Source organism: Vidua macroura, chromosome 6 (assembly GCF_024509145.1).
Source record: "Vidua macroura isolate BioBank_ID:100142 chromosome 6, ASM2450914v1, whole genome shotgun sequence".
Lineage (NCBI taxonomy): Eukaryota > Metazoa > Chordata > Aves > Passeriformes > Viduidae > Vidua > Vidua macroura.
In genome coordinates this window covers 16719964-16735074 of record NC_071576.1, presented here as the reverse complement: position 1 = coordinate 16735074, position 15111 = coordinate 16719964, and the positions used below count along the sequence as shown (strand labels likewise).

Here is a 15111-nt window from a genome sequence, read left to right as displayed (position 1 = left end):
CAAGGTGTATGTAAATGTCCATGCATTATGTAGAGGCAGTGTAATCTGGCTTCATCAAGAGCTGGAGTGGAAGGAATAAAAAAGGAGTTGTGAAGATTTAAGGAAACCTGAAATCTAAGATAACAGTACCACTGGCAAAGAGTATAGCAGTTTCTTTTCTCTAGACTGGCCTCAGAATATATAATTTTGGTGTTGTTCATCTTCAAGGCCAGTCAGCAACCTCATAAAAATGTGTTCACAAGCCATCTATTTCCCCCAGATTCTTAACCAGGACACAGGAAAGGTTCCATTTAAAAATCATTTTATTATTAACATAATCTTCCCATTTAGCCAAGTCTGGGTTCATGTATAAGGAATGTCGGTAAATATTCCATTTGAGGCTTCTTTTTACATATTTCCATTGATAAATAAACTCTGAATTCACATAAAAAAGTTAAACTTAAATAACTAATATATTTTTTGTAACAGGCATACATTGGTAAAATATAAATATTCTTGTACTCAGCCTTTGCTCTAGATAACAGTTAGCCACACATCACAGTTATTAACAACTAAAAATAAGAATTCAACTGATTTTCTGGCCTGGACTAAAATAGAGATGGAAACAGAAAATTCACATTTTGACTTTGGGCCAAAAGAGGTTGAGAGGCAGGAAGAGAACAGTTTTATTAACAGCCTTGTTAAAAATAGTCTGCTCTGCCACTGAATCTTAACTTATTCTACAATTGGTAGTTGATTCCATTATGATTTTATGTAACACTCCAGTTTCACTAACAAAATATGGCACATCATCCATGAACAATATAACGATGTTTTAAAACTACCAGGGCAAAACTGCAGGCAATACAAGTTATTTGGCTGTGGCTTACCACTCTGTCCTATCAGCCTGACATTAACATATGGTGGCACCTCCCTGCTCTGGCCACTTTCCCACAAAAGAGTGGAGTTTGTAACCTGTAGCTCTGAAGTTTCTCAAACTAACCAGTTACCAGGCAGTCTCACAGAGTGGGTTTGCTCACCCAGAAGTCAAGACCAAAAACTGGTTGATGGAGATGCCCTCTCACAGGACCCTGGGGATGATGGTAAAAGGGACCACGGGACTGCTGGCTTCAAGCTCCAGTGCCGTCAGGAAGCATTCGGTCGCAGCATCATCATTGCCTTGAGCCTGCAGCACCTCTCCCAGGCTGTTCCAGACCTCGTGGGCTGTGGAGTTCACCTGGACAGCATCTCTGAGAATCTTCTCTGCCAAGCTATAGCGCCCAAGCTGGTGAAGTATCAGAGCCTGCAAGAAAACAAAGGGAAAATGGCTGAGAATGGCCAGTAGGGCTTTCCTGAAGCTCAAACAAGGTCACTGCAGTGAAATAAGGGTAGGCAGCTCTTAGACTTAATGTGTTAGATTACATAATTTTTATTTATTTTTTAAATTTAAGAAAATAAAATACCTGATGCAGGTCTGGAGCAAGCTACTCCACACCAACAAAGTCAAGTGCCTTTGGACAGGAAACAAAGACTAAATAACAAAAACTCCACCTATATGCCAAGAAGCAGGAAGTACCTGGGCTTTTGAGCAAGCTCCTGTTATCTGAAGTCCTAAGGTGTGTGCCCTGAAGTTTTCACACCCTCCCTGTGCATCTCAGCACCCAGCTCATGCCCTATAACGCCTGAGACCACACACGGCACCAGCAGCACTTGGGGATGGCTGCAACAAGACTGAGTTCAGCTCAATGGGCAACACCATGGTCCTTGACTTAATCAGTGGAACAGGAGCAGGGACTGATATTGCCCCAGTAATGCACAAAGGACCAGCAGGCACAGAACTTCCTCATGAGCACACTTGTTACACATCCTCTATCTTCCTCTGTGGGATGGGATCCAATTTGACACTACACAATCCAGAGCACATCCAAACCCACTAGGATATGGGCTGAATGAGGCCATGGAAAGCTCCATCCATCACATTCAGCTATGTTACTGTGCCAGAAAAGTCATGGAATGACCCAGTAAGAGAGCTTTATTTTGAGATTATAATAATCCTAACGATATTATGCATTTTTACATTGTGATTCTGTATTGCAAAACACATATGGACCACAAATCTTTGTTTTCCAGAGAGATGTCCCAATTACATGTTTACAGAGGCCTCGTGCCTTCTGCCCTCCCAGCCCCCACTCCTTGGACCACAATTTATTTTATCTCTCTGTACATCTGTCCCTCAAATCCTTATTCACCTAAGCACTGCTGATTAGAAAGTACTGACATTCTATATAGCCCCTGAATTATCCACCATACATTTCTGGAATTTTGCCCATCTGGCTGACTTTCAGCTTGGGAAGACTGTAAACTCCATCCTACAGAACAACTGAGCATACCCTGCTCTGTAGAACAACATAAAGAGTGCTGTACAGTATTGGCAAGTGAATAAATAAATGCAATGCAGGCTAATTTCTGTCAACCTGCAGGTGTTCTCACATAAAGGTGCTGGAGGGCTTTTCTGGGTTTGGATTTTTTCTGAGCTGTCAATTGAGTCAGCATTTTCAGAGCAAGTGAACAATACTTCCAATACAAAAACTGGATAACTCTCAGGGTTAGTGCTTTTTTCCCCTGCAGTGAAGTGATTGTCAGTGACTGGTAGGTATCAGATGTGAAACGACAAAAAAATGAAGCAAGGAGATGGAATACACAAAGCTAGTGTTGCTGCAATGCACCTAACCTTAATAAAATTTAAGTGTTCTTATTTTTCAAGATTAAGAGTCTCTATTTTCATAAGCCTTGCTTTTTTGGGGGTGCAGATTAATTAATTTTATACTAATTAAACATGTGAATTATGTGAGTATTGCTAATGCTTTTTTTCTTAAATATGCCAGACCATTTTCCCTGCTTGCTAAGGATACAAGCTGTTCTTTTCAAGACCAAAGAAAAACCAAATTTTGCAGATATAAGCCTGTTCATAGTAAGAGACACATATTACATCATATCTGCCCTATTCTGTATGGCAAAAAGGATAGCTGAGATTTTCCAGGTGATAGAACTGGAGCAAATACTGGCTGCTTTGTTTGCTTGCTTTTATACTTTCCTAAGAATACAAGCATTAGTGTTGAAATTAGCATTTAGCAGTAGTAAAATGTGCAATGTGGTTGCACCCTGTCCCCTCATGTTTTGGGGACACAGGAGTGCCTCCTGAAAGTCAGTCTTTCACTGGTGTCTCAGCCTGGGATGGTATGGAGACTCCTGCCTCAGGTGGTAGCCCTGGCACAACAAGAGCTTTCTTTTGCTTCCAAAGAACCAATAGAAAATTAGACTTGTTTCATGCAGAGCATTAAAAGGACAGTGACATTTGATCACTGTAGCTGTGGGCTGAACTCAAATAAGTGATCTAGAGAAAGAACACAAAATACCCTCTGATTCATGAACTGTCTCAGAATGATGGTCAGATGTCACACATTGTAAGTGTCCAGTTTGTAAATCCCCTTCTTGGATGACTTCATTAAAATTCTGAGGCACAGAACATTTCAAGTTGTCTGCAGTCCTTGCCTGATTTGCTCTATTAAGCATTACACACCACAGGCAGAAGGAGAAGGCATGTCTATCACACAGCAATATCCTTTGGTGACCTCACACCAACACTCATCCAAGAAAACTAACTTCAGTTTACCAGCTGTCAGCACACACCACACTTGCTTTCTGCATTAACTCTTCAGGAAAAAACCTAAACCACTAAAACCACCACCAACAAAAACCACCCAACTAACCCCCTTCCCAAACCAAAACTCCTCTAAGGCTTCCCAGAAATCAGTACAAATCATCCCAGTCCTTTACTGTGTATATTCCTCTGTTTTCTAACCGGAAACAAAATCTCAAAGCTATCAGTTCTGGCTTTCACCTATTTAGCAGCAGATGTACAGACAACATTTATTTGCACAATAATGTTAAGTCTTTTGCTTTATGGCTGGAGATGGGCCTGAAAACACATCAGCTCTGCAGAAACACAGAGGGGTACCTAAGTGACATATGGTTCACACCTTAAGACTTGGCATGTTACCTTAAAACCTAAGCAGAATGCCTTTTCTGTATATCCTCTCTATCAATCTTTAAAAAGATAAAATATAAGAGGGATTCTGGAACCTGAATCAATTAGGAAAAGTACTATATAATAATTTGTGTAAATAAGAAGATCCATTCAACAAAATATAATAAAACCAGTAAGTTCCTAAAGCAACCTATTTGTTCTCTGTACATTTTAGAATGCTGCAGTACTTGACAGAGGTGTTTAAGACAACTGTTGGCACCTGCAGGAGAAAGCAGAATCTCTTCTCCTATTGCATCTCTTTCACATGAAAGAACAATAAATGTATGACATTTGCTTCTAACACAGTTATAAAAACCTCTAGTGTGTGCAGACCTCTTCATTTTGCAGCTCGGTACAAACGTTGCTTATTACTTTACTCCATGTTTGGTTTGCTGAGAATTTGGGTGCTCCTTTGAGGTTGATTTTTTTTCCTGTCAAATCACTGATCTCCCCTCAGTGTGTTAAGGCTTTCACTTTCTCTCTGGTTAGGATGTCCGTATGTTGTAAACTCTCCAGGCAAACCTTATTTTTCTTTTAGCCAGTTCTACATTGTAGGGGTGGATTTTGTAACTCAAAAAACTCCAAGGGAGAACTCTAATGAGAAATGGCACAGGCAGAAAGTGAAGAGAATTTCTGAAGAAACAAAGAGACTTTTTAATGCCATCATCACAACCAATGAAACCAGTGCTTCATGACTCCAGTCTGCTGATATTTATACCAGTCACTTTGAATAATCAACAGTACTCAAAGATCTGTGGAGTTCAGATGCTCTCTGCTCAAGGAAAGGTCAACAGCCCTTTACAGTGCCCAGCCAGAGCTGGGAGTAAAAGGGATTTTGTAGTTCTGAGAGCCTCCAGGGGCTCTCCAAAGGGGTTTTCTAAAAGAGCAACACTGTGTAACACTGTGTGCTGCCTCCAACAGGGAGGTACTGTTGTCACCACAGACAGGTTCTATGCACACTTCACATCCTAACAGAACAAAACCCTCTAGGAATTGATCAAAATGGGGAAGAAAGGGCTTCCAACTTTTGCCACAGGTTATTTTCAAGATTTTGCCAATTCTGTCCTCACCCAATCTGGAGTCACAAAATCTCCCTCTTGTTGGGCAATGATTTTACATGTTTCCTCCCTCAGTCATTCCCCTTACTCTTCATTTTACATTGCCTCACATACAAAACTGCTATTCTTTGCTTATTCCACCCAAACATCTCTCCAAGGACTGTTTTTTACAATGCTCAGTCAAACAAGGCCCATTTGTTCATTAGACAAACGTAAGCATCTTTTAAAAGGAAGACATTCAGATGAATTTGGATTTTCAAATAGAGCATTACAGTCTTGAAATAAAATTTCCAGTTAGAAAACGCACTATTATTTATCAATAAAATATTATGACTCAGAACCTGAACAACATCCTGTAATAAACAATTGTATAAAGCCATAATTGCTTAAATAAGCATGTAGTGTAATCTTCACTGCAAAGGTATCTTTTTTCTGCAAAGGGCTTTCTCGCTTTCCAAATTAACCTGTCATAATGATTAACCAAACAGTCAATGCAAAACACATATCTAGACAAATAAACATAGGACTAAAGTTCTGTAAATAATTATTTCTTCATTTTGAAAAACAGCTATTTAAAAAATTATTAACGCCAGCCATTTACAGTAGTCTAGTAAGGTCACTTTTTTACTTGCTTCTAGGCAAATGAGAAGCTAACATTAAATTTTTTTCCGTGGAACTAACTTTGAAAAAATTACAATCATAGTTATTGCCCATCGTATGTCCCATCAACCCAGAGCTTTATCATGAAGTGCTAAACTATATTTGCATTAACGGGAAGATAAAGGGTAGAAAGGTAACACTACAAAGATCACTGTGGTTTCTTCAGTGTAATGAAAAATTTTGTCTCAGGAGAGCAGGAGATTTCCTTAAGGTTTAACTGTCTGACTACTTCTCCACTGTGCCTCCACTCAGCCCCAAGAGAAGCACCACTTGAGATTTTTACCTTTATTCACTTGATATCAAGAATCAAGAGGAATCTCTTCATTTTCTCTGAGAAAAATATAGACTAGAAGTGGGAGATGTTCTCAAAAGCAATGAAATTTATTTAAAAGTGAGAAAAAGAGGACTGTGACTATGAGTCTGTTTGCACTCTTGCCTTTTTCAGGGAGGGTGCTGTACTCTGCAGAGAAGGAACCTGGGAAATGGGAGAAATGGACAGAACAAGAACAAGAAATGTGGCTGATTTAACACACAAAAAAGTGCCAGAGATTCTCACCATATTTAAGAAACACAGTCTGTTGACCTACAGAAGTCTCAACTATGGAGATTTGAGTAGTACCAGATATGATATTCATATTAATTTATTCCTGGCAGGTCTGTTACATGACTTGTTTGCTAAAAAGCTTCCTATACTTGTATGATACAAATCTTATTTAGCTAAAAAATAGCCCTCAGAACTAAAAGTTTGCCTTGCAGAAACAACAGCTACAAGAAAACATTATAAGCATATAAAAATAAAAAATGGACTGATTTTGCTTTTAATGATAAGAGCAGGGAGACAGAAGAACAGTGGCCTGTTTTGCTGATGACCTGCTGAAGTCCAATAAGCTAACAGCTGATAATGTATAAGCAGACAGAGCTATTCAGATGTGGAAAATAGTGATTTTTAAAAGCTACAAAAGATTTAAAGAACTCACTACATCCAACTTCACAATAATTTTCCCAGTTCACTATCTTACTGATTTAAAGTGGGTCCCAGCCTAAGAGATAATCAACTTTAAGCTGTGATAGCAGAAGGACACGCTAGAAACATCCCCATCCTATCTAAAAACTTAAAAATCAGGGATTATGACCATAAATAGTTACAAAACTCAATGTGCAATGTATGCATTGCAAATCCATATGCAGTGTAATTTTAGCATCAAAAAACTGCCCCTTGTTACATGCTGCTTTTTCAGCCTATTTTGCAAGTGTTAAGGTGGCTGCTATTTTTAAACAAATCTATCAAACTTGAAGGTTTACCAGAGACTTGACAGTGTTATGCTATAATGATGAAACAGAAGTGTTAGTGAGGCAAAATGAGAAGAATTTGCCATGATATATGGAAAAATCAGTAAAATTCTACAGCTGATGCTTTCCAACCTCTGTGATAAAAATACGCATTTTAAATGTAGTCTATAATCAATATTTTACACTTACATAGAGTGAAACAGAACATTATTTATATACTGTGCTCTCCTATTTTCATTTTAGCTGATGACTTTGTGCTGAAACATGTCCATCTAGTCAAAGTATGACTTTGCATAAGAAATAATTTATAAACTCCTTTCAAAGGCACATGCATGTTGAGTCATTGCGCATAATATTTTCTGCAAGTACAAAAAGATTGTGACACAGTACATCAGTTAGAAATAAGCCATTCCATCAGGAAAATGATGAATAAATATAGTTCTGTATCTGCAGACACAGGTTGCCTTTTAATGCAGAGATGTTGAAGGGTGACCACATTATAAGGTTTAAAACCAACTGGATTGGCAACACTACACTTACTTTACAAGTAAAAGTGATAATAAATACATTTTTTTTAATCAGAAAAGAAACTGCAACCTGTATATCATTTGTTTTCCAAAATGTAGAATAAAAACTACTTATCTTATTTTCTCTAACAAGGCAATTATTTTGAAAAATAAAAAGCATATTTCTTCAAATATGGTCTAGGTAAAACTTCCTAGCACCTCAGTATTGATTTTCCTTTTTAAATGGGAACAGCCAGCTAATATTACTACATTTGATCACTCACTAAACCAAACGAAGCAGCTGATGAACAAATATGAGCCTGTGCCTTGAGCCAAGCCTTTTGTTCAGTCTATCCCAGATCATCACCTGTGCCACATGTCCCTCTCTGCCTCGCCCTCCCTCGCCTTCCTCCATGCCCAGCCCACCCTGTGTGCTCTGTGGCCCCGCTGGAGCCCCAGTTTGTTATTTCTCTGCCCTTCCCCCAGTGCTAACATACCCTCTAAGGTATCCAATTGCTTCCCCTGCTGCAAAACACTTGTTGCTAGGAGAAAACCTACTGCTTGGCAACAGATTTTTAAAACAACAACTTTGGCTTTGTTACTCACTGAACTTCACATCACCAGCATGAAATAACGAACCCGTGTGGTTGGGAGTGCATCTCTGTACTTATAACTCCCTTGGAAATGACTGACCCCTTCCCACAAGGATGTGCTTGCCTTTTAGTTCCCTACTGCTCACAGCCCAGAATACAGAAAGGTTCAAAACTGAAGGTTGTTTTTAAAAAGTGCTGATTGTAGCTTCCAGTTAGATGGAAGCCCTTGGGGGACTTATTTTCCTATTAAGACAACATATTCTTGCAATAATCTGCTGTAATTTTGATTTGCACTTTATGTGAACATCCTATCAGCCTTTAAAAAATAGCATGACTACCAGGCTACATTGCAAGAACTAATTTGACTATAGCAAGCACACTGGAAACAATAAAACACCTTAAAATAAAATGAAGCAGCTAGTGACTCCAGAGCTTATTTAACTTTTTATCTCCATCTGAAAATTACATTGAGGGCCTTATTTTATACACTGTGGCTACCAACATAGTAACCCCACAATGGCTCTCCCTTCAGAAGTCAGATGGCTGCAGCAGTGGCAAATACTGCATCACCACTGGCATCAGGGAGTAATTAAGCATAGCCTTAGCCCTCAGATTATGGCCAGTCCTAAATTTGGAGTATTTGTCATCTGGTGCAAACATTTTACATTTTGTCCCAGTGTGACACCATGAGGTGACACTGAAGTGTATGTAGGTCTCTGGATCACCTCCCTCACCTGGAAGCTTGGCACCACTGCATCTTCCCACCCTCCCAGCACTGAAGCCACATCATTGTCTTCTCACCTTTCCCACAAACCAGAAATGAGGATTTCCCAGATCTATAAAATACATGTACCTGTGATGAAAATAGGTGCAGGAGATCACAGCTTCACACAGTGCTGTTTATGAAATGGGCCCATAGTAATTTCTGTAATTTGGTATGTTCTTGTCTTTTGTGATTCATACCCTCACCTCTTCCCCTATGTAGACAGCTCATAGATATCAACACATCACAGTGCATTCCTTACAGAAATCCTGCCACTTTATCAGCTTAATCTCTAGCTGTATTTCAACACTGCCTGGGTTCAAAGCAAGGCCAAGTTACCACTGGATCACTGTGCTCCACACAGAGACTCCAAAGCACTGTTTGTTATTAATGCCATTATTTTTCCAGTATTGAGTGAAATGGTCAGAAGTATAGGGAACTGTATTTCTGTTATTCAAAACCTAGGAGTAACAATATCCTAGGAATTTCAATATCCAAAAGAGGAAAAAAAAAAAACAATTCCTCCAAAAATTATACATGTGCCAAACAGGATAAATAGACCAAGTTCTTTGAAGTGAGGAGCCTCAAAGTCAGCTCACTGAGTCAATATTCAATTATTTGAGCAGAAGCTGGATTTTTCTCAAGAACTGAGGATACCAGGAATTCAGGGTCCTTACTCCACTGCCTAAAGCTAGGTCCCAGTTTAGAACACCTGAAGGTTTCTGTTTTGAAAGCTGATGCTCCATGCAAGCTATTATAATGTCAGGAAATTAATGTTTTTCTGTCCATCAGTCAGTTACAAATAGAATTAAAAAACAAATAATTAGAAACAGCAAGCAGTGACTTTCTAAGAAGCTGTGTTTCATTAATGACAGTTCTATACAACCACATTGAACACACTACATTGCATGTGGCATCTGGAAATGGTAATTAGAAAAACTGATAAAATGTTTTAATGAAGAAATTAATCTTAAGTCAGGGGAATAGTTTGTGTATGAAAGGAAAACTGGAGTTGCAGATTCAGTACTAGGCTCTGTGAGTAAAATTTATAATTAATAGAACTGTCAGAGTCCAAATCAAGCTTTGGAGATCTTTAGCTAGATTGCCACTGTATTGAAATCCAGCACTTGTAGTCCATGCTTGTACACATTCAGTACTACAGAAACTAGCACTTACTTGTCTGAACTTTTGAGACTGTGGAAAAGGAATTAGAAGTGAATGATATTCTTCTGAAGTACCTTTTTGCATTTATGCATGTGCATTTCTCTCAAATATTCTGAAAAATGCTGTATTAAATATTCAAAGTCAGAACTGCAGTATTAGATAAAAGATGACCAATCTTTTCATTATTAAAATAAAACAGAAATTCACAGATTAAAGCACATAATTCACTTTTTTATTCCTTTTCCCCTTAGTCAAAGAGACTTCTGCATATAAAAACACATACATACATATGTTATAACTATGACTAATGTCACTGTTTCAAAAGTATTATGACACCACAGCAGTACTTACTACACTGGCACTGCAGTAACCTCTAAGAAAAAGAGGTTATTTTTAATACAGCATTAATAAATATATATTTTTATAGCATCCCCACGAAACAGATGTGAACTGCCATCTGCTGCTCGGGCTCAGCACTCTCTGGAAGGGCCATCCTCATGGCAGTGCGCAAAACCTCCCGGCAGGAGAGGGAATGCACCCCCTCTCTCCCCAAATTCTGAAAGGCAAGGCAGAAGCTGTAGGTAGCTGTTAACCTGCCAGTCTGCCAGGACAGCTGCCAGCAGATTCTTCTTTAAGGGACAGCTATTTTCAGTGTGAAAGGAGAGCCCACACCCTCCCATCTGTGCACCATCAGGCACAGGTCAGAAGAGCCAGAGCCTAACCATTGGCTAAGAAAGGGCTTCTAGCTCTTCCAGAAAAATAAAACAAACACTTCCCTATATACTGACTTACCCTGCACAAAATTGTAAGAAGCTGAACATACTGAAAACTACAGAAAAAAGCTTCTGACAACTAAAGAGAGAAGTCCAAACAGCAGTATTTTGGGGAAAAATTATTAAAGAGCTAAGAATAACATCAACATAGCTCAACAAATCAGCCTTTGCTAGTACTGACCTGGATGCAAACATATTACTATAACTGAAGCATCACCTAAGTTTCATCATTAAATTCCATATAAGCCTATCACATTTTCTCTCAACTCTTTTTTTTGTGGATTAATTGTTAGTTGCTATTTTTTCTAATCTAAAACTTGCAAAAGTAAGGTATTTTCCATTTAATCAACATCAGATCAGAAGAGTCCTCTTAAGTCACTCATTTCTATCCCATTGTTACGGATAACCTTACGACAAGATTCCTTGCTCCACAATGTTTAGCCTGTAAGTCCTAGGAATCCTCTTCACATCATCTTCCAAAATTTTTCCCTAGCTAGTTTGTTTTCGTTTGCTCCAGTGCCAATGCCCCTTAGCCTTATTTGGATTACGCATATTCCTCTCATGTTTACAAGGATCATGTATAATTATTTAAGTTTCCTACTCCTCCCAGAAAACACTGCAGAGATTTCCAGTGCCACGCTGCTGTGCAGTCACCTTGGCAGTGACCAAGCCACATACTGGGTTTGCCATTCAGCCACGTTACTCAGGATTACAAGAGAATCATAGCCCCAGCCTGTGAGGAACCAAAGTGAAACCTCTGCCTTAGTGCACACGGAGGCTTCACCTGCCCTGCTGACCAGCCCCAGCAGCTTTCACTGGGCACGGCAGCCTCTGTTCTGGGTACTTAAAGCAACCAGTGGAGCACAAGCACCACCATTCCACAAGGGAAGGAGAATCTGTAGGCTTACAAAACTAAAGGTGAGACTACACTCTTGACAAGATGATGATGCTGATAATGGGGACAAGATGATGTCTCATGTTGTGCTCAGCCAACGCATGCACAATTGAGATGCAGCTCTCATCAAGTACTGCTCCAGCTCTTTGTCCTCCCCAATCATTTCCATACTCAATCTTGCTCTTGCATTTCTGAAAATTATTTTATTTCTTTCACTGAAGGGTCTTCAAATCTCGCTTTTAATCAAACTTTGCCTTTGTCATGCAATTCTTCTCACTGAGTAGAGGTACTGCATGAACTATTCTAAAATCTGTTAACAAATCCACTAATATTCAGTGAAGTCTTAGTTATTTCATTAACTAGTTCTTCTAGAATTCTGGTCAACTCCTCCATACTCTTCCACCAGCAAGTACTTGCCATCATTTCCATACTTTCATTTCCACTGCTAATTTTACCTTTGCCATCCATGATGAATATCACATTCCTGTTGAAGATTGAGGCAAAATATTGCAGTTATGGACTTTTTGTAAGTGGATATCCATCACTGTTCTGATTGACACTGCATGTTAAATCAGAATCCGTGGTTGGTTTATGGCTCTTGAAATACATTTTTCAGACTGTATAATAAATTAGTGCACAAGGTTGGAATCTGCAGAGAAAACGTAATTTCAAATGCAGTTTCTTCCTCAGTCCTCTCCTTTGGTTTACTATTGTCAGCTGACAGGCAGCTGGAATAAACTGGAGCCCTGCTTCCCCAAGTGTAAGAGCCTTGTCCATTTAGTCACTTTTCTAGTTCACTGGAGCAGAGTTGGCAGGAAGAACAAGAATGACAGAAAAGGCACTCCCCCACAAAGCTAGGATTTGATCAGGGTAGGCAATCTGGGAAGTTAATGCTCTCTGAGTAAAGATCTGAAATGCTGAGTAGCAGCTTCCACTTTTCAAGGAAGGGATTTTCACGGCATAAGAACTACAGCATGGGTTTGGTGGGGAAGGTGGGAATTCTGAACTTAGGTGAGCTGCTGAGTCTGAGCAGCTTCTACCAGCTATTATGTTAAACATCCATGGATTTATCTTCACAAAAATATTCCAATATAAATCTTATATGAAATCAAATGTAATCCACACTGCAGAAAGGCCACACCTACTCATAACACATCACTAAATTTTTGAAGCTTAGGCTTTGATTCTGCAGCAAATGAAGTGAGTTTGGATGGCCAAACTAAAACTACCTCATTTATTTTCCAGAGATCACCAGCTGCTCATACTATCATATCACAATTTTAAAGGAAATTAAGTTTGACGTGTCAATTACTTTAATAGATCTGACAGCATTTCATACTTTAAAGCAGAACCAGTTATTTCTGGTAACTGTAACCTACTAGCCTAGCTTGTGGCTAGGCATTCCATTAATATAACAAAGCATCATCATAGACTGCCTTTGTGTCACAGCATTTCATAGCCCTCTGCTAAATCTTTGGGTCCATGACCCTCACAATGCCATCTGTTCCATCGCTAGTGTGGCTATCACTTTTTCAAATGGTCATAAATTAAAAACCAGACAGAATCCCAAAGAAGCTATTGTCAGCTGCCAGGACAAACTGTAACAAGGACCATGGAAAAATGGAAATTGAAATGACTTTGCAGTTGATAGAGGTTCACCTGCTCATCATTTGAACATTTGTACACATATGACAATATTTGCCTTAATTTATTACTTGCACCCATTTAGAAAATAAGGGTTTTTTGGGGTTTTTTTTGGTTGTTTTTTTTTTTTTTGTTTGTTTGTGTGGGTTTTTTTTGGGTTTTTTTTGTTTTTGTTTTTTTTTTTTGTTTGTTTGTTTTTTGTTTGTTTGTTTTTAATGAGAGGATGGACTTCTAAAACTGTGTCTGTATTTTAAAATACTTATTTTAAGTTAGCAAAACCCACTTACCATCAGGGACATTTTAATTCAGAAGCCAGAGCAAAATCCATTCTTTTAGTAGGTCAGATCACTTCTGATGGATGGCAAGTATTCTTAGATGGCAAGCATTCTTCCAAAGTGCTACCTAACACCGCCTTTGTCCACGTAGATTTAGAGCTTTGAAACCATTTTCACACTGCATATTGTACAGAAGAATGTTGAATGTTGAATGTTGAATGATTTTTTTGTTATTTCTATAGCCCTTTACAGATAAGGTCTTTATATCACACAAAATTCACTATGTCATCTAAACATATTATGCAATGCAGGAATAAGCTAACTAAGCTAATGTAGCACAATACAACATGTTATGTTCTGGAATAATTTTAAAACATCAACTTTTAACAGCACTGACCACAGTGAAGCCTGGTTTGGGTTTCTAATGACTGTGTCTTACTTCTCTGCAGCAGAGAATTTATACACACTCCTGTGTGTTTGCTGATACCTAATAAAAATCTGAAATAATGAAAAAGTCTTGGTAGTCTTTCCTCCTGCTCTATTTTTGTAATATATGCATAAGCCTTTTTTTTTTTTTCATCATTCCCTCTTCTGTCCAGATGAAACAAAAGTGTTAAAGAATGATTTTGTATGCCTGATTTTCTAAGGATATTGGTCTTAAGTAGTAAGTTCAATTTCTGAGATGTAAACAGTGTAGTTTACATTACAATTAGTAATTGTACTAGTGGCTGAGGAAGACTGAACACACTGAGTTGCAACAAATAATTTCACCAGCATCACTGATTAAACACTAATTAATTAGAACCCAGAAAAAAAATGGAACTCACATGTTAATTTCAGACACATCCATAAAATAAGCATTTGTAAGTTCACTTACAAAGTTTAGTTCCTGGAAAAACAGGAAAGCATTTAAAAACGTTGAGATTTTTCATCAAAGTAGTTAGGAAAAAAATAGAAATAATCAAATATCTGCATCCCAATGGGCCTACTAAAGCTCAAATGGTTTTGGGTAGTGTATTTCCTTGCAGGGCTTAGCTTTCAACAGTGTGAACAATGTGCATGTTTTCGTATTTCTGCCAAGTAAGTGCTTTGCTAATGAATTGCTTTGCTTTGTTCAGCTGAGCAGTACTAAAAGACTGAAGATTTCTTCCAGGTCAAATGCTTTATGTATAGATTCGTGACTCTTGAATATGAGCTCTCCATTTTAACTCCGTGTTTTTCTAACATTTCTTTTTCCTTCAATTCTATACCAGCTCTTAAGAAAGAAAAGCTGTTCCTAAAATCAACTTCCAATCTAATTTAAGGGTTATTTCTTAAAAGCCAGCTTCCTTGAAGCATCACACCAGCATCTACCACAACACAGGATTTCTCAGACTAGTGTGAAAAAGCCACACATGTATGAACTACACCATCAGAGATTAGCA

General features: G+C 38.5%; 1 protein-coding gene across 1 annotated transcript in view; it reads right to left on the bottom strand.

Moving 5' to 3' along the window:
• Positions 1 to 284: 284 nt before the first annotated feature.
• The window catches only part of TTC7B (tetratricopeptide repeat domain 7B), a 120621-nt gene continuing 105794 nt past the window's right edge, over positions 285 to 15111 (bottom strand). The window contains exon 20 of the mRNA XM_053980870.1: positions 285 to 1282. Coding sequence (XP_053836845.1) covers positions 1061 to 1282 — 222 coding nt within the window. The 3' untranslated portion in view covers positions 285 to 1060. The remainder of the gene's footprint in view (positions 1283 to 15111) is intronic.